Here is a 26,957-nt window from a genome sequence, read left to right as displayed (position 1 = left end):
CGTTTGATGACCTGTGCGCCAGCGTGTGCCAGCGTGCGCCAGCGTGCGCCGCGCACTTTTTCAGCGCACATCCCACATTTTGCGCGTGCACGGACTTCCATGAATAGATGTGCGATGTTTTCTGTGCGATAATCGCACTTGCACTGCGATAATCGCACTTGCACTGCGATTTTCGCTATTTCACTGCGAATCGCACGTTTTTGCACGCGTGCGCCATTTTTTTCGGCGCACGTTGATTCCATGAATCGGCCTGATAATGTGTAGGTCTGGTTAGCATCAGGAAGGCATGTGTAGGCCCCTGTCATCAAGTGACCCTGAACCTGATCCTAGGTGCCACAGACTGCATAGATTTGACCAGAGGACACCTTTCTCCCATCCTGCACCAGCAGAAGGAAGTCTAGTAGAGCCATTCTCATCACATTTCAGTGGATTTATCCTTTGTTCGGAACTGGTTCTTGATGTCCAGTGGTGTTCATTCGTTTAACGTGCAAAATGATATATTTGCCTTGTCATGAATGGTCCAGTGTTCAAACATCCACAGACTAGCAACTGAGGCCATTCAAAACTGTTTGTAAAAACTGGCAAAATGGTGCTGTTACAAGTGCTGTCAGCTATTTCCTTAAGTACACCTTCCCTCACCAAATCAGAAGGCAATGCTAAATACTGTGAAGAAACATTTGTCTGCTGGGACACTGTTAGACAATCAGTGCTGCAATGAATCATTGTGTATCATTTGTTCATCATATGCAATCCCAATAGGTTCTCTCCATAACTGGATGTTAGCAAGAAGTGGCATTTATCTGTAAAGGGGCCAACAGTAATGGGCACTGGCTGGGCTGAGACAGGGCATATTTCTGGTGTAGCTGCAAACCCTACAGAAACATTATGTTGCCCCGACAGGGCAATATCTGGAACCAATGAGCTGTCAATGGAACATTTTTGTGACCTGGTATCTAACAAAAAAGATGATATGCTATGTAACTGCTACTTTTTCGGAAAACCCTATCTTCTCATTCTTCTGAACTGACTGGTGCACTGACTTTGGGATTACATCCCAATTGTCCAACATACTCCTCAATCTCCCCTATATTGCTCTTAGTTCACTAAGTTAGGAGGTCATTATTATTTCATTCTCTAACCCAGTGGGTTTTTTCTCATCATGACAATCTGCACAACACATGTGAAATTTTTCTAACATCAGGCACCTTTAAAAAAATTATTCTAGCCTGGCAAAATATATGCATATATCTTTCAAACAAATAACTTGGAGCAAGCTCACCTAATTTCAAAGAGAGGCAATGTTATCTCGCATCAAATGAAAACTCGATTTCCGTGCCTGGTTATCTTCATTCAAAAGATGCAAAACAGCATCACAGCTGCAATGGTTCAAAACCCTTGCTGGAGATGATCGTTTAGCCAACACGTGGATCAGGAGTAGCAACTGCTAGGAACTTCGTTCTACTTGTCTGGGATCACTGATACTCTGGTCCAAACACCCTCCTCAATCATCCTTGGAAGGGTTTCTTCTCAAATGCCATTTGTAAGTCACAAAATATATACTATGGTAACAAATTAAGATCAAAAGAGACACGGAGATAGATATTAAACGGAAAACAGTTTATTATGCATGGCAGGGGAAGTCAGCTGCTAACTAACAAGCCAAGGCCCCTAGCACCCAGCACTCAAACACGCACTAGCACTCGCATACTGGCACTCACACACTCAACCTTCTACTGAACAGAAATCCACTGTTTACATAGCGGCATTGTCGTACATTACATGCGTAGACGCATTTCATCATAGCATATACTGTGCGGGAAAATATAATCTAAGAAAGCAAGGCATATTGTGCGAACATTCTTGTCTGCCGTACAAGTCATCCTAACTCTGCTGAAATGAAAACATTTGTCATACTATCTCTGCAGTCAAGGAGGTCAAGGCTGTTTCTCTGTGCTAAAGGATAGCTGACTGTCTACCAACAGACACGCTCTTCTAATAACATCTCTACACTGTGTTCAGTTCCGTTCAGCATTTATCATGAACACATTTCTTGCGCACTAAGCAAAGCCTGATTCATAATGGACAAAAACAGACCACATTTAGTGATTCGAAACCAGAATTTGTACTATACATAATAACAAGAACATCTTTCTGCATGGCTCTCAGCAAATGTTGATCCATCATAGCTCAGAATAAACCATATTGCTAAACAGATTTTCCATTAATGAATGAATGGATTAGTTTATGCTAACCATAAAAAAATGCAGATTAACACAAGCAGTTTGGGCTGGATTGCCCCTTTTGGGGTGAGACCAAGCATGATTTGCATATGGTTTTTTACCCTTTTGTAATGGCTTGGCAGGTGAAGAACGATGGTCTGGAGGGTTGCCCAGAGCAATGCTAGAGGTTAAGATTAATTCTAAACCTTCCAACCACACCTCTTTTGTTTTGCTGTATTTTCCTGATATAAAACATATATGTCCTTCACAGGCCTTCACCAAAAATAACTCCACCTCTATTGAACTAAACCACATTCAGTGCACCAATAAGTATAATGTACCCTGGGATGCAGAGATCCTATAATGTGTAGGTCTGGTTAGCATCAGGAAGGCATGTGTAGGCCCCCGTCATCAAGTGACCCTGAACTTGATCGTAGGTGCCACAGACTGCATAGATTTGACCACAGGACAACCTTTCCCCGGTCCTGCACCAGCAGAAGGAAGTCTAGTAGAGCCATTCTCATCACATTTCAGTGGATTAATCCTTTGTTCAGAACTGTTTGTTGATGTCCAGTGGTGTTCATTCGTTTAACTTGCAAAATTATATATTTGCCTTGTCATGAATGGTCCAGTGTTCAAACAGCCACAGACTAGCAACTGGGGCCATTCACAACTGTTTGTAAGTGGTCTGCTGGCATTTCAAAAGGAATTATTTATCTTCAGGACTGTATGCTATGCTGTGACGTCAGGCATTTTACTACTGAGAGGCTGGTGGGCCATCTGAAGGCTGTGTGAGAAATCAAATACTTTGTCCATCTACCACTGGCCCCCAACTCGAATAATGTAAGGCAATATGGGTTTGTTCAGCATACTATGTCTCAAAGGAAAGGCTTACTGAAAGGGATCTTCTCTTTCCTGGCAAATGTTAGCAGAACAATAGCCCAGTTCTGGCAACTGCCATGACCAAAAGTCCTATTGAGTGGTATGCATAACTATCACAGTGAATTCACATCTGACAATGGGGGCTTTAGGAAATTACTCATGGGCCAAAGTGCAATGGGGGCATAGCAACAATAAAATCCTTAGCACCTACTGCAGGAAGCCTCCAACCAATTATTCTACTGTGTAGCCATCTTTGATGAAAAATACATGGTGAGTTTCTATTTTTAGAACCAGTGAAAGAAGAAAAGGAAAATACAAGTGACTGAGAAGGGAAGGAAGAGATGGAGGGTTGGGTTTAAAGAACGAGGAGGAGAGACAGTGAAAAAATGAAAGCTTCAGAAAGAGGAGAAGGCGAAACACTGAAGATAAATGAAAGAAAAGAAAGGGAAAGGAGAGGAAAGCAGAGAAGCAAAAAAATAGGGATGGGTTGGGCGAGTGCACACCCCATAGTAAATTGAAGGGCAAAATGAAATTGATAGCCACAAGATAATTGTCAAAATGGCCTTTAAAAAAAAGAAAATACAGTTTAACGGTCGTGATTTTGCCATTTAAGCTTTGGGTTTGATTCACAAAGTGTTATTCAAAGGGAAAGTCTCTTAAAAAACATCTTTATGAAGATAACAAACAAAAATATGCTGTATAATGGACACTGGGCTCAAACACATATTCACTGAGATGGATGAAACCCTGCGACCAATGGAGCGCTGCCTTGGAAGAAGCAGGGTTAGCCAGGTAGACCAGTGTTCCACAAATGTGCCACAACCCAAGCAGAGTTGTCAGAAGTCCTTGGGGGTTCTTTTCTAAACCCTGATACATAAAAGTAACCGCGCCATAACATGTTTACGCCTTCCTTTTTACACTCCAGGGGGGGTTATTGGGGAGGGAGATTTTCTTTCTATTTGGTGGCAGAGTGGGGTCACGGAACGGGGTACACGTTTCCGCTGTGCATTCCTGCTCTGCCTTCAAATAGCACCTGGTTTTTCACCAGCATGTATTTTCATCCTGGTGGAAACACAAAGGATTCCTATGCCACCCGCCTGACATTACCGGCTCATTAAAGCAGGCGGATTCCACAGGAATCCATTGTAAAGGCTGCTTTGCAGGCAGCATTTACACTTTTTCAAAACGGCGTGGAAAAGTGAAGCGCCATGGTGAGTTTACCTGGTTTACTCTTTGCATTTTCACTCCAATTTGGAAATGACCAACATTGCATGGAGAGGACCTTTTCCAATTAAGTCTAAACAGACACGGTCCATTCCAGTGCAACTCCTGCTTCGTATAAAATGACGCCCTGTCACCACTTTGCCTAGAAGGGGCCATATCAATTAATTGTATGCTCTGTTATGTTATGTTACTTGGTATCTGTAATATTCTAAACTGACATGGGTGTGACCTTGTATCGGTGAGTGATGATCTGGTAGTGCATTGCTGCATCCAATTGGGTTTTCCGGTTGTCTGTCTAAAAGATACTATACATCCCCTTCCCTTTGACAGAGTAATCACACCAAGTGACAGTCCAAAGCATGTCCATTAATAATAGCAGTAGGATATGGGCAGAAGATATATATGGGATGGCAGTGTCCTGTGTAAAGCTAAACCTGGGAGAAGTGTTGGTTGTGGGATGGTTTGAAATGGAGTGTAAGACTCCTTAATAGATGATGCTGCGGAAAGGGAGCAAAAAGTATTTAGGTAGTAGTCACTTGGACTATTGTTTGCAAATTGTGGGCTCTGCCTTTTTTGCATAAGAGTAAATTCATTACAGATGATAACAGGAAATTTACATTTAGCTTAGTTTGTTTAGGCCCATTGTGTAGCGTCCCATCAATTTTGGAGAGATAGTGTGGATCGCCTTACAGGAATATGGGCTGTGGTGGAGATACAGGTTTGGTTGCTGGCAGGATACTATTGAAAAGGATAGTCTAAAAAGAACTCACTAAACAGATACAGTATTGGCACAAACAGTGCAAAAGTTATTCACACATAGAAAAGACAACACATGCATCAGAAGTTGAAACTTCCATGACATACAGGAAAGGCACTATATGGGTATCGGAGCAAGTGACCCTTGCACAAATGACAGGAGCCGCGTAGGGAGCAGCATTGAAAGCTTCCATCACACAATGGACAGATACAACATGGTCGGCAACTCTGCAAACTGTTATCACACACCAAACCAGTACAGCATGGGAAGCAGGACTTCAATTTCCCTCACAGGCACCCATAAGTCAATCTTGGCAGTAGTGCTGCAAAGTTTCCAAAAGTACAAGCTTTCCTCACAAACACAAATACAGCACATACAATTACTATATGCATAGGACCAGTGCATGCTACCATTACAAGCAGAATCAGTTCATAGACTGTATGGTCTGAGATCAGCACAGGCTTTCCACAAACAGGTACAACATAGACAAGGCAATTGCAAGCTTTGCTCGAACTCCATCAGGAATTGCATGGGCAGGGCCAGTGGACGCTTTCCATGAACAGGTACTGCATATGAAGAGCCACTACAAGTTAGCAATCAAGTATACATACCGCATTGGCAGGACTAGTGCAGGATTCCATCTCAAACATATATAGCATTAATACAAGAGCAAACTTCTCTCACAAACGGTTCAGCATGGCCGGCCTCCCTTGGCCCTACTCCCGCACCCACCTGCGAGGCAAGAAACCTTGGGGTCATTTTTAACTCCACTCTCTCCTTTTCCTCTGACATTTCAGACATCTCTAAAATGTCTATCAGCTATACCTCATCAGAGATACTCTACCCTTTCTCACCTTCCCCCGGTGGCTCACTGTCTCCAGAGCCCTGGTTCTCCCTAGGCTGGACTATTGCAACAGCCTCTCCCTCAACCTTCCTTCTTCAGCCCTGCAACCTCTGCCGCTCATTCAGAACCGAACCGCAAGACTTATCCTTGGCCTCAAGATCAGGGACCACTTCTCTCTGGCACTGAAATCCCTTCACTGGCTCCCCGTGGCTGCAATGATCAAGTTCAAGACCCTGTGCATTGTTTACAAGGCTCTCTGGGGCCTGGGACCTACCTACCTGCAGCACTGTCTACCTAAATACTTTTTTTAATTTTTTTTTTTATTTATTTATTTTATTTATTGTGCAATAGCCAATTTGACTTTTAACACATTTCAACAAAAAAATAACAATACGCAAACCAACAGAAATTTACATATTCTAAAAACAACAGAAGCATCTTGAATAAAAAGCAAAAAAAAAAAAGAAAAAACACAGGAATACAAATCACTATTAACAATTCAGTCTAAAACTAACTTCAGTTCCCTTAAGAACCTTACAACCTCAATTGATAAAGCCGACTCATTCCCAGAAGATAGTCTTGCCCAAAACTCCTCGGAATTATTATAAGACTTATCATGAACAAATCTATTAAAATGGCCAGCCCTAAGGCTCCAGGTCCCAGAGCAACTAGATAGCAAATGCTTGGTAGTCTGGAGATCACTACTAGGGCACCTATCACAAATCGGTACAATCGCTTCTTCCTTATCTCTAATAGCTAGTAACTCTAAGGTAGGAATTAAATTTAGACGAAACCTCAAAAAAGTAGACCTAAACCGCGGATTTGGGGGCTTTTTTAAATAAGCCGGCACGGTTGAAAGGCGTTTATCTAATACTGACAGGGAAGCTGATCTTTTCATTTTTCGCATATCTTCAATGGTTCTTATCCAATCAGTCAATTTCATTTTTTCTTTCACTTTCAAAGGGTTCTGTAAAAGGAGTTCTGCATCACAGTCGCAGCACTGTCTACCTAAATACTGTCCCTCCCGAACCCTTTGCTCATCTACCTCCAACCTTCTATGAGTGAGCCAGTTCTCCAAGCAGAGATTTGGAGGGAGAACCTTATCCTCAGCAGGTGCCTACCCCTGGAATAGGCTCCCTGACACCCTCCTTCTTGAGTCTGATCTTCTTAAGTTCCGGAAACTCCTCAAGACCTTCCTCTTCTCCTCTTCCTTCTCTCTCCCTCTACCCTGCTAACCCAGCTCCGTTCTCTCTCCCTCTCTCCCTCCTCGTCCTTCACAGCTTGCTGACTGGCCGCCTGGTGTACCTCAGAGTCTCACAGGTCCCTGGCACCCCGCCTCAGGGCCCTACACCCCACCCTCACTCACTGCACTGAAAAACATCCATAGAGAGTGGCTCTCTCTGTACTTACCCCAGGCTCCACCGACCGGGTTCACTCCTTTGCACTTGCCTCAGGGCCCGACGCCCCTTCCACACTCACTGCACTGAGAAATATCCCTACAGAGTGGCTCTCTCTGGACTTACCCAAGTCTCCACCGACCGGGTGCACTTGGGCCTCCCACTCCCTGTTATTGTCTGTGCACCTGCATGATCCATACGCTCTGTGCCGAAGATTGTCTGTCTGACCTTCCTTGTCTCCACCCCTTAATTGCACTGGTATAATCTGCAGAATCGCTGTCAGGCCTATTTGTAGTATCTCAAACTGTTCATTGTATTCTATGCACTTAATCTGCCTGTGCAGACTATTATCGCCTCCGAATTTCAAGGGCTTTGAGCGACTGTTGTTTTTCTCCCCATGCTCCCACCCTCCTTGAGTGCTTTGAAACACATGCATGTGTCTAGGTGTTTTATAAATAAACAATACAATACAATACAGCATGGGCAAGCAGAACCTGTCTCACAATAAAAGGCAATGCAAGCATCCATCACAAACAGTACATGTATACAGTGGACAGGTCAGTGCATGTTTCTCTTATAAGTGCATACAAGTACACTATTACCAAGTCAATTACATGTTTCCCTAACAAAGGGGTACAGCATGGTCAGAGCCAGGGCAAGCTCCCTCAGCAGTCAACTTAATCAGCATAGGCAGTGTAGTGCACGTTTGACTTGCAAAGAACAGGTACAGCATAAGCTCTAGATTGATGCAGCCTGCTGGCTCTCAGGCATGTGCAGAGCTCGTCTTTCATATGACCCTCTAACCCAATCGGCAGCTCTTACCAGTGACCATAGGATGGCTGGGTGTGGGCTAGGTACTGGGGGTACAATGTGTGAGCTTGGTTGTATGCTGTCTCCTCAATAGCTCATTACCATTCTTACTTGTGTGGGGGTAGACGGGCCAGGTGAACACGATGGGGTGGTAAGCATAACTGTTGCTGGCCTGCACCACACACGCGTCACACGACCATGCCCTATTGCAGAAAGTCTCCACTTCCTCATGCTCCTACCTGTGACGTGTACTTCTTGCCCATGCTCTACCTCTAGACGTGCCAGGAGGATTCTACATGACTTGACTTACCTGGTGTGACTGCTCTGAATCTGACCATGTTGTTTTATCAGCATTTCATCCTGCTAGGGCTCAGTGTTTTTATTTGAGCCAGACCAAGTATTGTGATGCTCAAAAACATGTGTCAATAGGCAATAGCCCTGATTTCACTGCCATGTTAGACACTCCTAGAAATGTGAGCACTGAGATGTGCAGCAGGGCACCCCCTGCTTGCACGAAGACATTATGCAGCTCCTTTAACTCCGGTTGTTTTGTATGGGATGAATTCAGAGGAAAAACCCTACTCTTTGGTGCCTCCTACTGGCCAGCACTCTAGGCAGCCACCTAGTTTGCCTAGTGCTTGCACCAGCCCTGCTTGTCACCAGCATGGTACTAGCACGACTCAAGAGTGTAATTTAGGTTATGTAATGCTGTAACACTATGGGGGTCATTTTACAGTGAGTTGAGTGGAAAATGAAAGTGTACAATTGATTTTACACTTTTATTTTACACTCAATTTAATTTTCCTGCCATCCTGAGGCGTACAAGGGCAGAAATGATAGCATCTCCGCTTTGCTTTCCTCCTCTGTCTCAGGAGAGCACGTTGTTTTATGAGAATCTCATGCAGGTGTAAAATGAATGGATTCCAAAGGCATACGCCTCACATTAGCACCTGCTAATAAGCAGGCATATTTCATTGTAATCCATTATAAAACACTGTATGCAAAGCCTATTTGCAGGTGGTGTTTTATCTCTCTCCAAGCCGAGAGTAAAACTGATTTCACATCATTTTACTCTTTAGTTTTACTCTATGCTTTCAGAGTGATGACAGTTGCATACAGGGGACCCCGCAGCACGTAAGTGCAACCATAAGCACTCCCCTACATGCAATTTCCGATAAAAAAAAGAATCCCTTATCTATCAAGTGAGGTGCTTTTCCGAACATAAATGTAAACCTATCAGATAGCTCATTGAGTTTAGTACTTACCCAAGGCATGCATGTTCAAACTATAGGACAAGGGTTTTAATCCTGTTAGGTATGACTCAACTCGTCATTTTTCTGAGGGCCATACATTGGGTAATATTTACACCAATTACAGTGCTCATTGTGGGGAATCTACCATGAACTGATATATGAAAGAATGACAATAATATGTCTCTTAATCATGAGGTATGTCTCCTCTTCAGAGGATTGCCTCCAGTCTTTCACTCTACTGGATTATAGTCTATTTATTATAAAGAGAAATGAAGGGACCAGTTAGCCTACTTTTCTGCTCTTCTTTGTGGAGTCTTGCTATTTGCTTGTTGCATGTGTTTCCAGTGTCGATCCGCCTGTGTGATTTGAATGACTTGAAATCTTTGATCAGGTTCTGAAAATAACATATTTGTAATACCTTTTTCTTGCAGCCACAGATACAGAAGTCCACATGATCACCACAGCCAGAGTACCAGCTGCTAAACCAGTTCAGATCTCCTTCAGTCTCAATGATTCTGCAGGTACCGCCATAGCAATGATTTAAAAGCGTGGCCCTAATATTCCACTGCTAAAAATGGATCTGCCAATGCTACGACACCTGGGGCTGGTTTATTGACCTGACTTTATGAAAAAGCAATCCTTACGTCAAAAGGCATTGAAAAACCTTTGTTTGCAAGTAATTGGGAAACAGCTCACGTGTAATGTTCTTGCCCCTGGGAACAAGCAGGCGCTGTCCATCATGGGCTTGATACCAAGTCGGGCCAGCTCAGCCCTTCACTTCCCTAAGACCACATATTTGATAAACCAATTACCACATTTTTGGGAATATTGATGGTAATAACATCAGTTACCAAGTGCTATAAAACTAAGTTTCTAGTGATAGTGGTCTTATATAAAATAATTCAATGTGTGCATTCACAAATTCATCAAACAACACTGTATTTGTCAATTTGCTTTGAGAATGTTTCACCCAGTGATTCTTTCATCGGCATACACATAAACCCGCCCAATCGTCCACACCATTGTGGGTAAGATGGGCATTTGTGTTTTCAGGATAGATGGATGTATCTTGGAACGCAATGCACTGGCACACGAGATGATATGATATTTTATTATTTATTTATTTATTTGCTACGAAGCAATGGTGATCACACTGTTTCACTAAATTATCTTAGTTCTCCAAAGATGATCTTGATTGGCGAATGTTAGGATCTCCAAATGGATTATTTGAGGTCCTACAATCCCGGCTCTTGCTTCAATAATATGCATTACCGTTTCATGGGCAGTTAATATGCGCTTGAGGTCTGATATTTGGGAAGTGGGTGAGGCTATGCAGCTCTCTCTTTCCTTTATCTTAGCAGTGATCAGTTGAGCGTCCAGCATCATCAAGATGCACAAAGGCTCCTTCTGCATGGTGGTCGAGAAATATAGTTCCCAGGGTCGGATGGGGAATATTGTGATGCGTGAGCCACATAAAAATGAGTTAATGTGTTAGAAGGCTCACACTTCCACAGGGACTTTCTTCTCTGGATTAATTGGCATTATTTAATAGCCATGCTGCTGTGCCCTTGTATACTTACTGACTTTGCAATGACAGGTTGAGGCTGTCACCATGTGCAGTATGAGTGAACACCAGGGTAATTTTTTGGGATTAGTCCCACTTTGGTATTTCCTGAAGGGCATACTGTTTTTAGATGAAGGTCACGCTTTAATGGGAGAGGGCTCGCTGTCAGAGTGCCACTGAAATGGCTACCTCCGTGGGTCAGTTCTCTAAGGGGGTACACCCCCAATGGCGAAGTGGGCGATAGGATTGGGACAGTAAGCTGATGTGCCCAGTAATAAACATGGGATCTGTGTGTACATTGGGGGTGTGCTGTCTTGAAATATAGTGAGTTTAGGGCAGAGGCTATAGTTGGAGAAAATGCTCCCATTGTCATAAATATGTGTTTTTACTGAAATTAACATTTTGCATGTTATCAAAAAGATGTGCAATCATATGGTCTTGAGAAACTACCCATTGCCCTTTTTATTAATCTTTTTGTGTCATTCTAAGGATGAGGATGACATCATTGCATTCATTGTGTTTACATCTTTCTTTCATGGAATCTCATATAATTATAATTATACTTGCATTCATTGCGTTCACATCTTTCTTTCTCATATAACATAGTTGGCTGTTGAGGTTCAGACCTGGGTGTTACCTGAGCCGGATGCGGGTGGTATATATTGGAATGTGGCTGCATTTTAGGATGACTCCTACTAGTGGTGTCTCTTGTTAATGGAGGGGCCTTGCTATGTGCCTACAATGGGTTATCATTGTCTGTGGAATAGGATGTAGGGATGTGCCCAAGGCATACAGAATGTTCCATTCTGTGATTGGAGGTGATATCTGCTTGATGGCTGTGTGAATGAGAGCTTCCAGAGGCTATCTCTCACCATATGATTGTAGCAGGTGGCAGAGATGCTAGTATTCAGAGGGAGTTTGAATGTTTGTTGGATTGATGAAGTAAAAAGGCTGAATGAGCCTAGGAGTGCAAGCTAAGAGCACAAGTACACCATGGGCACTGGTGGGCTGAAGCACCCAGCCGGGTCTCATAGTGGAGAGAAGGTGAAATGCATTGCAAAAAACAGTTTAGTTATCAGGATTTGAGGGCTTTTCCTTAGTAGCCCTATTTGTCAGTTTCAATGGTCAGGGCTTTCACAAGACAATAGGACATTTTTGATGCTACATAATGTGCCATCTAGAAGGGGGTGCCATTGGGTCAAGCAGAATGGGAATGGATGTCAATTAGGCTCTGATTGTGGTCACATTTCACTTTGCCTAGGGCCCCAAACATGTGGATGAGCCATGGCCAGGAAGTCTGTTTTTCAGTCAGCCATTGACTTGGCGACCTGACATTAAGGTTTTCCAAATAGGAATTGCAAGTATTTCCAGCTTTGAGATGCAAGCCCAACCCTCCAACACAGATATTTGTATGCTCTGTGATATTAAATGGTAAACTAAAAGTAGAGCAGAGGACAGCATGAGTACCAGAGGAAGGGGACTCCCAGAACCACCTGAAATTGAAATCTATTGGAGAACAGCAGCTGATTTCTATACCTGCCTATACACGCGGAAAATTCTCTGGACTGTCTATGAATTCTCTCTATGGGAAGAACCTGGCAGAAACGCTGACCTCAAAAGTCAAGAGACTTGATATTTCCATGGGTTCTCATGCAATAAAACGATAACAGGATAGTGTGTCTGTGAATTCTCTTGTCAACTATCATCAAATCTGCACAGTTAGTCTTCGCTGAATGGTGTGGAATGCAGGAATGGAATTTGTTGGCATTTCAAATGTGGTGAACTGATGGTTCAAATCCCCAAATCAGGGAAAAGTAATCGCAATCAATCAATTCCAGTGATAGAAATATGTTTGCCGGACTGATGAAAAAGTTATTATTGGTTTGTTTAATGCAATTCTTTGTTTAGTGGTGAAACATTTTGAATAGAGCGGATTTCGTGAAAATTTCAGAAAACAAAGTACTTGTCCCCTAAATAGAGCCAGAGTGCACACGTGATATTTTGCTTGCTGCATTATTGTGGCTGGTCTTTTCCAGCCATTGAATAGTGAAATCAGGTTGGGTGCTCAGGATCTATGTTTGAGAACATTGACACATAGCGAACTCCATTAGGGACTTCGCTGATCATTCTAAAAGAATGACTGGAGTATGCTCGGCAAGGGGTGGAATAGTCCAGTCTTACAGAATGCTAGTTGTGTTGCTGCCCTGTTTGATTTTCCCCGCATTTCTTTTGCCTGTGATCTGGAAGATGAACTTTTCTTTGCCAAGCTACTGTCACATTGAAAATGAAGGTGGTCAGCGGAACTGAGCGTAGCTGACCGTAGGTGGAACTGACTTATGGAAGTGGAATAAGTGGATGGTCCTTGCTGAGGGGCACCGGTTCACGGTAACGCGCTTCCCGGAGTCCTGACACTGATGGCACCATTTGCAAGAAATTCCTAGCTTTAAACAAAACCATGCTCTATTTGGGGGTACTACCTATTGCTTTTGCCAATGCCTAGTAAATAAATAAGCCTTGCGAGGTGGCAATTCTGAATCTTATTGCCTTATCTAGTATGTAACTAATGCTATGTTCCAAAAAAGAAGCACCGTATTGGGTTTCGGTCATTTAGAGTGTCCTACCATTCAGGCTGATAAAGAACATTATCTGTGGGGTGTAGCGTGTCATTTATAACTGATTGGGCTATTCTTGCTGGTAGTTATCAGGCGCATGTGCATAGTTGTGCTTTCCATTTGCTTGCTCGCAATTATATATAGGCAGGTCAGCTGTGGGTGGGTGAAATTCCTACTCAGTTCATGTCCTGGGTGAGCCTTCAATAGGGCACCGTGCTTAGCGGCTGCTGAAGCTCGCTGCTTGCAGCCTTCGTCCGCCATGTTATTGTACCCGCCTGCGGCGTGCCATGGCGGTGCTCAGTGTAGACGCTCAGGAATGCAAATAGTCAATCATTTGCAGCTATTGGATAGAGTCTGAGAGAAGCTTGTTATGAAATAGACCATGCCGTGCCATATTTTTGGAATTCCTAGTACCATGGACTCAATTGTGTGCAGCAGGTATCGCTATCGGTTGGTAAACGAACCCTGGATAACAAGCTCAGGAATATTGCCACTATATATTGAGTTGTTTTGAGTTGGAAGCATGCGGATGTCAGAGATGACGAACATGAACCAATAAGGATCAACATCGCTTACTACATGTAAGGCTTTGATACATGAGAATGAAAGTACAACAAAAACCTATTGTCTACGAGTTGAAGGAGTGGCAGATAGCTTATGGCTGCATACCCCTCATGAGCTAATTGAGTTTCTTAAAGTTAATTTGATTTGGTTTGTTTGGTTTGAGGAAGTCCGGAGGGCGAAACCGATGGCCATACAGTTGCCACAATCTTTGAGTCACCTCTTACTTACACACCAGAATAATTATGGCTTATCGTTGGTTGTATTGCCAGTGTTAATACATATTGTTGGACACGAATTGTTGGTGTGGTTTCATATATTTTGATTGAAGAAGAAATGTGCTTACATTAAGGGATACGGTTCAACATTGACTCAATTGTTTTGCATATCTAATTCCTTGATATTTTTGAAAAAAGTCTACAGTAAATGTAAAGTTCGACGAGTAAGCAATATGCAACGTAAAATAGTTATTAGTTTGTGAACTTCATTGGGGTTCTGTAAAAAAGGATCACAATCAAATACTCCGGCAACAGCCAGCCCCAAAACTCAACATGAATGCATCTCTTTCCACAACTCCTATATACTTGCCTTTTCTGCTGTCTTGGTTAATTCCCTTGAAACCCGCCCTCCTGCAAGAAATGCACAAACAAGCAAACACCAGCATAGCCTGCGGTGTGCTTGCATTCACAAACATACTATCACGCAACAAATACATCTTACATGTGGCATCATGAGACCAGTGATTGCATCCCTGCCCAAGAGTGTGATGTTACACCCAAATATGCAGCTGTCACTCACCAATACTTCTGGAGAACCCCATAGCCTATCGAAAGAAGCTAGAGAGCTACCCATCTGTTTCAAACTTGCCAAACTTGCCATGCGGCCATGCTGGAGCACCCAGCAGACCTCAGGCTGCGGTCACATGGCACAGTTGTAGGCAGGGGTCACCCTGCAGACGTCGTGAGCACCCGACGTGACATCTAGGCGGTGGGCACCCGGCTTGCAGCTGCAGATCGGGGGCACCCAGTCAGCCCGTGAGCACAGAGGCTCCTCCATGGCCTGGGGGCACCCAGGCCGACCTCAGCAACGAACACCGGTGTTTCCCAGCAGGGGCACCGGCTTGTATCAGGGAGAGTTGCCCAGCAGGGGATCTACGGGCCTGGCAGACAGCCAGGGTAGACGGCGTTGCCCAGCAGGGGCACCGTCATGGTGGAGGGCCTGGCAGGGCAGGCCCTCAAGCAACTAGGCAGCACCAGCCTGGTGCTGCTGAATCAAGACGCAGCACACCATAGTTGCATACTCCAGGACTGAATGCGCGGGAGATTGCCCATTCCTTTTTGTTTATTACCGTGACGTGGCTACTGACACAAGCTCGTAGGAGATACCATGCTCCCAGGAGGGTTGATCCATTACACTCCTTCTTTTCCATGGGGAACAAACAAATGACAAACATGCAAGATATCAATGTCACTTCCGTTGATGCTATGACAGGTACACACTAACAAGGGTGACAGGGTTAGTGGTACGTTTGGGGGCTTCAACACATTATGCAAGGGCCCTTTATTAACCTGGGTGTGTGATGTCTAATGTCACTGAACGGCCCCAATGAAAGCTCATGGCACCACATAAAGCATTCCACACATACGGATGTTCTCATCTTTACCTTGCCCACTGACTGAGCCATTTTAAGCAAGTCCAGGTTTGCAGGCTACCAGCCTTCATGGGGATGTCTATGGTGTCCATCTTACACACTCGTGGATTTGCGGGAGACAGGTTCAAGCTTTTCACCAATAACTGTTCCGGACAGTCACACCACATTTCAGGGGCCGGCAAAGCCGCACCTGGGCGGGCCCAGGGGCCCCCATTGGCCAAGTCCAGAGTCTTGGGGGGGCCACCAGTGGTGGGGTACTGGTGACAGGGTGGCAGGCCACTTGTTGCACTTCACTTTCCACCTGGGGGTTGGTGGCAGGGTGACACTGGTAGCAGGGTGTCTGGGCTAGAGGCCTAGGAGGGCACAAAAGCACGCGTGAGAGCTGCAACCCTCCATTTCCATTCTTCTTCTTTTCTATCAGCGCCATTGGGCTGGGTACTCATGGGCCCAGTATGTAGGGAATGTTGTTCCCTGGGGCTTGTACACGATGGCATGGCCTTGAGACTGCAGGACTCCAGTCACCTGTGCTGCAAGTTGGCTCCAGTTGGGGTCTCAGGACTGCTTCAGCCCGTCACCTGTGTTCCCCCTTTGGTGGTTCCAGTGGTTGACTGGGGGATGGCCACACTTCAGTCGCCTCCTTTCCCTTTATCACGTGCGCCGGGAGAGTATTGCTGTGTTCTTGTGGGCTGGGAAAGTGTGCCTGGGGGAGTGCTGCCTTTGCTCTGGAGAATTACCTCCCTTTTTTTTTTTCCTTACCCGGGGCGGGAGCGCCACGGCGCAGCTCTCCACGCTGCAGCCCATGCCGCTTCCCTTGCGGCCAAAGGGTGCTGGCTTGGGGGGCGAGGGGGTGGCTCGCCTCTCCCAGGTTCTTCTATGCTATGATCCAGAGCACCAACCATCCACTGTCCGCCAGCCTGGGATCGCGGGGCTGCCTGTACAGCGGAGACGCTCTTTGGTGTCAGCGGATGCCGCAGGGGGGGGCAGCATACCTCTCACTCCCTTGCGGGTGATGACCCGCCACCTCACAGTTGCGGTGGATGCCGCTGCTCCATATTTTCGTGCCCGAGGCCTCAGGGCAATCTTCGCCGTTCTTGGAGGGGGGGCACATCCACCTCTGCAGCACAAACAGCTTCCTCATCAGCCGCCTCCAAAGTCGTGCGGCCGACACCGCACCTCAATAGTGGCCGACACACTACAAAATGCTGCGGGGCACGGGGGTCCTCAATCCTTCATCACCAATGTTATGTCCTGGTCTGGGGTACCCGGACCAGGTGGACCAAGGCTGGGGGCACCCAGCCGACATGCTGGGAGCACCCAACAGACCTCAGGCTGCGGTCACGCAGTACAGTTGTAGGCAGGGGTCACCCTGCAGACGTCAGGAGCACCCGACGTGACATCTAGGCTGGAGGCACCCAGCTTGCAGCTCCAGACTGGGGGCACCCAGGCCGACCACAGCAACGAACGCCGGTGAGCCCAGCAGAGGCACCGGCTTGTATCAGGTAGAGTTGCCCAGCAAGAGCTCTACGGGCCTGGCAGACAGCCAGGGTAGACAGTGTTGCCCAGCAGGGGCACTGTCATGGTAGAGGGCCTTGCAGGGCAAGCCCTCAAGCAACTACGCAGCACCAGCCTGGTGCTGCTGAATCAAGACGCAGCACACCATAGTTGCATACTCCAGGCCCTAATGCGGGGTAGACTGCCCATTCCTTTTCATGCAGTATCGTGACGTGGCTACTGCCCCGAGCTCCTGGGAGATACCATGCTCTTGACTTCTCAGAAACCCGGTGGTACTGCTGACTAAGAGACTGTGTCACTATGACATCCCTGAATGTCAATGCCAAAGGTTTTTTGTATAGACCGCAGCTGTGCGTGGCATGACTTTGCAGGACTGTATCCTTGAAATAAAGTGCATTTGCTTCATAGATCAGTAATCCACAAGTGCGGTGCCTGGATCAATGGTGCCTTGGATGCGTTGTGCCCATGTGTGGTGACTATCAGGAGTAAGATGCGATCGAAGGGGTGGCCGCACCTGGTGCTGCAAGTTTGGCACTACAAGTAGAATTCGCTGTGGTAGGGTAAGAGGTGAGCTGTGCACGCAGTGAACAGTGCAATCTAGTAATGAGTTCATTAGGTAGGGACATGCGGGGCATGAAAAACCAGTCCAACAAAGGGCATCTTACCAAGGTCGAGGTGCAACCCTCGATTCTGCGTGCGGCAGGTGATTTCCAAGATGTGCTCCTTACATGATGCACATACTAGTACTATGCATTGGAGACATGCGTGGAGGGCATTGAGCCACCTCCGAGAGGAAGAGTACATTGGAGATTATCTGATGTCACATCGCCTGACGCCTGCAAGAGATTGTCTGTATGTTTATTTGTTGTTGTTTTGTATTTCCCCCCTTTTTTTGCAGCACTACAGCTTTGAAGGAAGGGGTAGGGAGAGGGTAGCAGATAAGTAGAGGAGGAAAGAAGGGAAGTGCAGTAAGCGATCAAAGTACAAACAAATACAGAGCGCACAACAATTCAATAAGTGCTACGAAGCTGGGGGGCAGCTGGTCTGTTATCCTGAAGTGCCATGCCCTGCAGAGAGAAGCAGTGAGACAGAGAGAGGAGATTTAGGAATACACCTAAATCCTGTCCACACTGATGAATCAGGACAGAGGGGGGTCTGTGATTGGGTTAGCATATCTAATTAGTTAAGACTGTGGGAAGGCTTTTTGGAACAAAAAGCATGTATGCGGTTTCTTGTTTTTGCCTTGGCACTTTTCTGTTCTAAAGTCGTTGCGATCCAGTTTTTGGGTGCTGCGACCATGAATATGGTTGCTCCATGACTGAGCCTCTTGGGTTTGGGTTGTTAGGCCTCTAGATGCTAGGCAAGTGTTTTGGAGCTGTGGAGAAGAGGTTGTGCATGGTGGATGATGCAGAGTGTTTTAGAACTAATTCGCGATTCCACTGGTAGCCAGCAAATTAAGAGCCTTGAAGCATAGAGAAATGTAGTCTTGTACTTTTAAACCCAGGATCATTCTAGGAGTCCTACATTGTATGAGTTATAGTTGGCAACTTGATTAATTATTCATTCAGTCCTATGTACAATCTGTTGCATTAATGTAGATACGAAAGAACCAGGGCTCTGGTCAGTTCTATCTTTTACATAATTTCTTGATAGGAAATAATGTTCTGCAACATGTGCTCCTGACATGCGCTCTTTAAGTTATTTCTTTGATGTGCAGGATGAGGGTCATGTCATGACAGAGTCAAGAATGCCACCTTCATCCTCCGTTAATGATGGTCCACCACCACCTCCACTTATGTTTCTACCACCTCCTCCACTTATGTTTCTTCACCTCCTCCACTTATGGTTCACCCACCTCCTCCACTTATGTTTCTACAACCTCCTCCACTTATGGTTGAACCACCTCCTCCCCTTATGTTTCTACCACCTTCTCCACTTACGTTTCTACCACCTCCTCCACTTATGGTTCAACCACCTCCTCCACTTATAGTTCTAACACCACCTCCACGTATGGATGAACCACCTCCTCCACTTATGTTTCTACCACCTCCTCCACTTATTTTTCTACCACCCCCTCAATTTATGGTTCAACCACCTCCTCCACTTATGTTTCTACCACCTCCTCCACTTATGGCTGAACCACCTCCTCCACTTATGTTTCTACCACCTCCTCCACGTATGTTTTTACCACCTCCTCCACTTATGTTTTTACCACCTCCTCCACTTATGTTTCAACCACCTTCTCCACTTATGGTTCAACCACCTCCTCCACTTATGTTTCTACCACCTCCTCCACTTATGGTTCAACCACCTCCTCCACTTATGGTTCAACCACCTCCTCCACTTATGTTTCTACAACCTCCTCCACTTATGTGTCTACCACCTCCTCCACTTATGTTTCAACCACCTCCTCCACTTATGTTTCTACCCCCTCCTCCACTTATGGTTCAACCACCTCCTCCACTTATGTTTCTACCACCTCCTCCACTTATGGTTCAACCACCTCCTCCACTTATGTTTCTACCACCTCCTCCACTTATGGTTGAACCACCTCCTCCACTTATGGTTTTACCACCTCCTCCACTTATGTTTCAACCACCTCCTCCACTTATGTTTCTACCACCTCCTCCACTTATGTTTCTACCACCTCCTCCACTTATGGTTCAACTACCTCCTCCACTTATGGTTCAGCCTCCTCCTCCACTTATGTTTCTACCACCTCCTCCACTTATGGTTCAACCACCTCCTCCACTTATGTTTCTACCACCTCCTCCACTTATGGTTGAACCACCTCCTCCACTTATGGTTTTACCACCTCCTCCACTTATGTTTCAACCACCTCCTCCACTTATGTTTCTACCACCTCCTCCACTTATGTTTCTACCACCTCCTCCACTTATGGTTCAACTACCTCCTCCACTTATGGTTCAGCCTCCTCCTCCACTTATGGTGCAGCCACCTCCTCCACTTATGGTTCAACCACCTCCTCCACTTATGGTTCAACCTCCTCCTCCACTTATGTTTCTACCACCTCCTCCACTTATGTTTCTACCATCTCCTCCACTTATTGTTTCTACCACCTCTTTCAGGTATGTGTCTACCACCTCCTCCTTTATCTTCTCCTATTGCATCCATCACCTCCGAATCACTCAGACGACACCTTCACTCACTGTCACCTTCCAACTCCACCTCACTGCTCGTCACAACCTTCTTCAAAAACCCACACTGTCTGACTGGAACTGGGTGTTTATTTAGGGTACCCCTTCCCTTCCCTGGGTGGATCTCCTGGTAAGGGTCTATCTATATTTGGGCTAACCGCCATTTTGGATTTTACTTTTTGTTTTCTAACCCTCCCGGCAGGTGCCCGTGCTTCCCTTTGCTCTTCGGTTTTGCCAGCATGTGCTTTGCTGGCTGGGACTGCACTGGTTAAGCTTGGAGAAGTGTTGTGCTATTGAACATGCTGTGAATGTGTAATAGTGTTTCCCTTGTGGGTGCATTCCTCACTGGGAAATAATGTGATTGGGACTGTTATTTTCACGCTGGATAGTCAGCATTCAAGAAGCCACAAACTCACAAAAATGTATCCGTCGCTCCGCGGAGTACACCTCGGTTTCTGCAAACTGTCACATGATGCCTCCTGGATGTGCCTGGGAATGCGGCCATAGCATCTGAACATTCCCTGTTATTGATGAGTAGGGGCACGCTTTAAAGGGGTAAGCTTTGTTCATAAAGGTTATGTATTTTGATCTGCTCAGGGACAGCTTTGTGCTTCTTCAAGTGCGATGGTGATGTACTAAGATCACCCTGCAGAGTCTCCAATAGGGATTGAACAGGGCAAGGCTGTCAGGAGTAGGGTTTTGAGGAAGGTCCACCATCCCAGATGTTGCCTGAGGTGTAGTCATTCGGTTGCCCTCTCCCCTGTGATGGAGAGCCAGTTAGGGGACCCTCTTCATTCTGACATGGGCTCAACATCCACTGGCTCAGGGTTGAATCTGCCCCCCCCAGGGCTGTCACAGGGTGAGGTGAGGCACGGGACAATTTGGTGAGGCTCCTTTATTTTTTGCACGTGGCAGGTGGCGCCGCAAACGAGCAAAGCGAGTAATCTCTATTTGAGTTTATGTATGGAAGAACACACATATGGGGCCTCATTACACGGAAGGCGGTAATTTACCGATCCCGCCATGATGAATGGCAGAATTACCGCCCCATTCCAAGTTTGGCGGGGCCGTAATTCCCCATTCACCATTGGCCCTTCCCCATTCCCATTGAGCCCCTATAGGGCTCAATGGGAATGGGGAAGGCGGCAATTACGGTACCGCAAATTGCGGTGCCGTAATTGCCTCCAAGGTCCCTTTGCGGGTCCCGTCCTTAACGGCTAGTAAAACCAGCCGTTATGGTAGGGACCAGCAAAGGGACCTCGTAGTAGGGCAGTAAGGGATTAACGGCACCGGTGCCCTTACCGGTGCTGGTAATCCCTTACCGCCATCCGTGTAATGAGGCCCATGGTTTATTATTATGACTGCAAATCAGCTAAAGCAAAGCCATGTTTCTCTGCTGAAGCAAGGTTTATTTCAGACTTATCTTTGTATCATAGCAAGCAGGCAGAGCTGGTTAATGTTAAGGGACTAAGCACCCGGAAGCAGGACCCCGATCATGACGCACTTTGAAGTGCCTGGCTGTGTTTTTTCACTCTATGGACACAAATGCCAAATATTTGGGCTTTTGTATAGGCATGGGAAAGAACTTGCCAGGCACAGCCATAGTGGTATTAACTGCCCATTGATAGTAGCAAGCGCAAAAGGGTGTGAGTTACCTGGGCATCTACTAGCAGTGCCTGGCAAAAGCTTATTACTTATACGCAAGCCAAACCTGTTGGCTTTGCCAATGCTTTCTTTTAACAGGACGTCAGTAAAGGACACACAGATTGCTTAGAAATCGAGTGGCTGTTGGCAGGCCTGGTAAGACATGTTCATGACACAAGTAGCACGTTTACAACTCCAATTAGGCCATTAACTCTTTGAAAAAACACTGGAGGGCACTTGAATGTATAGTTTGATGGTAAGGCTTGATAAAGCTAGCTCAACGAGTTTCCATCAAGAGGTGTTTTGAGGCGAGGAGGGGCAGGAATGGCCATAGGGATTAGCATGGCCATGTGCAGTTAATGGGTGGGCTCATAACATACCAAACAACACCTATAGACTTCCCCTCCTCATATGCCATTCCTCCCTATCTTCTCTCTAATACAACAGTGTTTTGCTTAATAGCCCAAACTAAAAAAGAGTGTTTTCCAGGAGGAGGATGGTAACCTTAACAACTCACAACTGCTCAATGATGGGACATTTTGGTATGCTGCTCTTTTGAGGTTTTGTCTCACAATCAATTACTTCAATGCGACAATTTTTGTTGCATTGAAGTAATTGGTGTTTGCCAAGGCCCAAGTGTGAGTCGTGGATAACTTATTTATAAACCGATGGCAGGGATGAGACCAACCCACCTTAGTTGTGCTGCTGAGGTATTTTATCTTCTAAGATTGGATGGAAAATACTGTTCTGTTGTATGTTGAACAGGAGCTCAGCTAGCACTGCATGATTAACCGCCCTCGCTCGTCTGGCTCAGTGGTAGAGTGGCTCCTGATTACAGCAAGTCGGCGTGCGTGACGTGCTAACGAGGGACAGACTGCGCACCAGCCAGCATCAGCCGAGCACTTAAGGAAATGTGGTGTGCTCCCCGCCTTTGTCTGTTATCACGCGCAGCATAGCATTAGAGTATATGTAGAGTATATACCTGCGCCGAGCGAAGTCATGTGACATGATGTGGCTGTCAGTCACTGTGCTCGATGTGTGTATATACTGTGAAGTGTGTGCTACTAATGCACACAGAGTCATGTGACGAAGTGGTTCTGGCCCCGGCCTGCCATGGAAACAAACAGCATGAGGCGTGCACTGCCAATCAAGCACTGACGGGCTGGCAACCGGCAGTGGTGGCATCTGCCCCAGCTTGTCCCTGTGGCCGCAAGGCCCCTCGTGAGGGCGAGGCCCGGGGCAGTTTGCTCCCACTCCCCGAGTCCCCCCTCATGACGGCCCTGTGGCCCCCTGAGTTACCTCCTTGCTTCTCCCCAGAGTGAGGCTTGGGACCTCATCACAGAATCATAAGGGGTGCATTGGGAGTTTCAATTAAGGTCGCATTACTAATCAAGTGGGATTGTTTGGTTTCACAACTTAATTATTACATCATTTCAACTGAATATTTATATGGCATGTTTGTGGTCATTAAAATACATTTAGATATCATAGTTACATAGCTCCAGAAATCCTTTTTCTATATCTCTGGATTATCACTTTGTGTAGCACTCTGATAACTCCAAAGTTGCCCTCAGCTTTCAACTTTGATCCGTTTTTTGTGTCTATGCCTTGTACACACAGTGCACACCATTTGGTCTGCACTGTCAGGGATGGCTGTTTAATTTTGTAATTGAAGGTGTGTAAACATTTCACCTGAATATGCGCAAGTGACTAAGATTAGCAAGACCCAACCAACCAAAGGTGCTTCAGCGCGATTCACAGCTGAGAAATGTATTACAATAATGGGAAATGGTGCATTTTACTGCAACATGTCTGTGAAAGGTAAAAAGACACACTGTTTACAATCGTGTTAGGAGGTTAACATAAAAAAAAACATTGATGCCAGGTCCAAAAGTGCACAGGATTTTTTTAAATACATGTTCATGGTTCCTTTGTCCAAACATGTTTGTGCTGGTTGCACCAATATTTGACATTATCCCCATATAAGAACACTCAAGTTGGCTTTTCCCATAATGCTATGAATACTGTAAGAAAACATGGGCATTCTGGCTGCATCAAAGAGGCCAGCATCCTTGCGTCAGAACACTCATCATCCTTGCTTTCCCCATAATGGCAGTAAAATTCCATGCCATTTGAAGAAAACATGGCCATGCTAGCTGCACCAGTTTAGGCCAATATCCCAATGTCAGAATACTCATCATTTAAATTGAATATTTCAAAAATAGAAATCTTTCCAATTACAGTAGAATGTTTCAGAAAATGGTTTCCAAATCATAAATTCCATTGGGCAAAATATGGATTCAAGTACTGTGAAGCCATCATGAAGCAAGACACAGACAACAGACTTATAGTTGAAACTTAAACACTTTATTAAATCAAATGTCAGGATGGTTGATGGCCTATCTTGCCCTACGCTAAGGTGGGATTTCCCTATCGGAATAAAACGAATACAAATCTGGGTCTAATAGTCCCACTTGAAAGTCTGTCTGTATCCACAACCTATAATTACCCTCACCATTTAGACTAACAATGGGCTCTTCTTCAGCCCCTGCCATTTCCTTGGCACCTGCTCCTGTGCACCAAGGGATTTCTTGGCACTTGCTCCTGTGCATCAAGGTATCACTGTTTAAGGTCTTTTTGGTTGGACTCCTGTCCTTGGATACAAAGTTCCACTCTTTTTGGCTTCTCCGTTTTAGCCTGTTAGGTTATACCTTAAGGTTCTTTTTGAGCTTCACATGTTATTGCTCACGGTTTTAATATGCTTTGAATATGAGTTGCTCTTGAGCCAACTGTTACTTGTGTTGCTTAATGTTTAGATTTTATTTCTGAAAAAAAAACCACTCTTGTTCAAAATGCACTCTTGTAGTTTAAATATAAGTTTGCTTTCAAAATGCACTCTTGTAGTTTAAATATAAGTTTGCTTTCAGTTTGGTAGTCAAAAATGCATTCTTGTAGTTTAAATATGTTTGCTCTCCGTTCTGTATTGAAAATGCACTTTTGTAGTCAAATGTAAGTTTGCTCTGAGTTCAGTATTCAAAAGGCACTTTGTAGTTAAATGTAAATTTGATTTACGTTCGGTATTCAAAATGCACCAACCGGCTCTTGCCTGTGGTCTGCTTTGGAGCTCCCCGATGCCTCTGTGTCCTTCCGACACACATCAGCGGTCTGCTTTCTCGTGCATGGACCAACACTTGCCTGCGGTCTACTTTGAATCTCCCCAATGCCTGCGTGTCCCCCAACACTCACCAGCGGTCTGCTCCTTCTCCCGGCAGCTGCTGTTGTTTCCCCTCCACTTCTGGAGCCGGGAAACACTGCCATCGCGAGCCCTGCTCGTCTACCGGATGGTTCTTTATTCGCTCCGGTACTCCTTCTGCTTTTCAGTGGACACGTGCGGCGTCCTCTGTAATCCTGGTCTGCCAGTGTCCTGGTTCAGCTTCCAGTCCCAACACAGCTGCCTCTTCGAAGAGAGAGTGCCCTTATGGTCTCTGCCACCCCAGGCCCCTTTGCTTCTCCTTCTCCTGCTTCCTCTCACTTGGGTGTTCCCAGCCTCTCAATTTATTTACATGCAGTCTTCTAACAGGCTGCAGGTGTGCCTGGTTGATTGGATCTGCATGACCATAATTACGAAGACATGCCTGACCTTCCCAATGCTCCGGTGGCAGCTTCCATGTCCCAGTACCTAAGTGATAAAAATGTGTAGTGCTCACTCCTCTTAGTCTCCTCGTCCTACTTCTGTTATATGTCACATTAGCGAAAGTGAGGGGAACAGGCTTACAATAGCCCATTACGGTCGGGTAGGGTCAGGTTGGTTGCTGGTAGGAAAGGGGGGATACCATGTCTCTCCCAAGGGCACCCCATTCCAGTCCTCAAAGACTAGAGTTGAACCATCCTTTTGGCCTTTCAGAAACAGCGCAAAAGCTTGGCTCTTCACCCTGCAAAATTAATGTATAATCCCTACCACTCTGCTTAGCTGTACTAATTGATCAGTGTCTTTTCTTGTAACTTTGTAGATCACTATGCATATGTGGCCATTGTTTGGAAACATTTCTTTCGTGATTGATTACATCTCACCTGTATCTCGAATTCACATTGTACTCGCGCGCCTTCCACCTGACTTGCAGACTTGATATGTAACACAAGTCCACTGCTATATGTTTTGTTTCTGCAACCGTCTGTAACACAAATCAACTGCTATCTGTTTTGTTTTTGTAACCGTTTATGAAAGTATAAGCGCCTAAATACGTGAGGGTTAGGTGCGCTCTATAAATAAATAAACTAAATGAAAATAAACCCTCCGCCCAGATGATCCTCCCTCGTTTGTCAACCCCCACGTCAGGATCCAAGAGCGATGGCCTTTCCTTGGTTTCATGGGGAATAGGAATGGGAATACCCTCGGGTTTCTCACAGTACATAGGACTATTTGTGTCACGAGACATAACGCATCTTCTGGATTACAATTTCGGTTTTAAATTGAGAAAAACGGCTTCTGAAAACCTTACTATAATGGGTAAAATTGGAATAATTAAGATGATCTTAATACCCAAGATACTTTATCTTTTCAATATGGTTCCACTTCCCCTCTCTAAGAAATTGCTAAAAGAAATACAAAACATTTAATTAATTACTGTGGGGGCCGGATCTCGATCCCAGATCCCGGTGTCAATTCTTCTACAGCCAGGGAAAGAAGGTGGATTTGGCGTTCCAAATATAAGAAAATATACTGCATATTCACTATGAGACCTTAATCATTGGATTCATATGGGCTCAATAAATGCAGCTGCCTTGGTATAGAAACCGATTCAATAACTCTGATTCCGTTAGATTATCTGTTATCCATGAACAAACATTTATGGAGTAATACAATTCCAC

General features: G+C 45.4%; 1 protein-coding gene across 1 annotated transcript in view; it reads left to right on the top strand.

Annotated features, from left to right (window-relative positions):
- MAP3K7CL (MAP3K7 C-terminal like) overlaps nucleotides 1–26,957 on the top strand; it is a 253,885-nt gene that overhangs the window by 69,235 nt on the left and 157,693 nt on the right. The window contains exon 2 of the mRNA XM_069636364.1: nucleotides 9,818–9,907. Coding sequence (XP_069492465.1) covers nucleotides 9,838–9,907 — 70 coding nt within the window. The 5' untranslated portion in view covers nucleotides 9,818–9,837. The remainder of the gene's footprint in view (nucleotides 1–9,817; nucleotides 9,908–26,957) is intronic.

Source organism: Ambystoma mexicanum, chromosome 7p, assembly GCF_040938575.1.
Source record: "Ambystoma mexicanum isolate Mex_15411 chromosome 7p, UKY_AmexF1_1, whole genome shotgun sequence".
Classification (NCBI taxonomy): Eukaryota; Metazoa; Chordata; class Amphibia; order Caudata; family Ambystomatidae; genus Ambystoma; species Ambystoma mexicanum.
The sequence above is the reverse complement of the archived record's forward strand: the minus strand, read 5'-3'. Positions and strand labels throughout refer to the sequence as shown.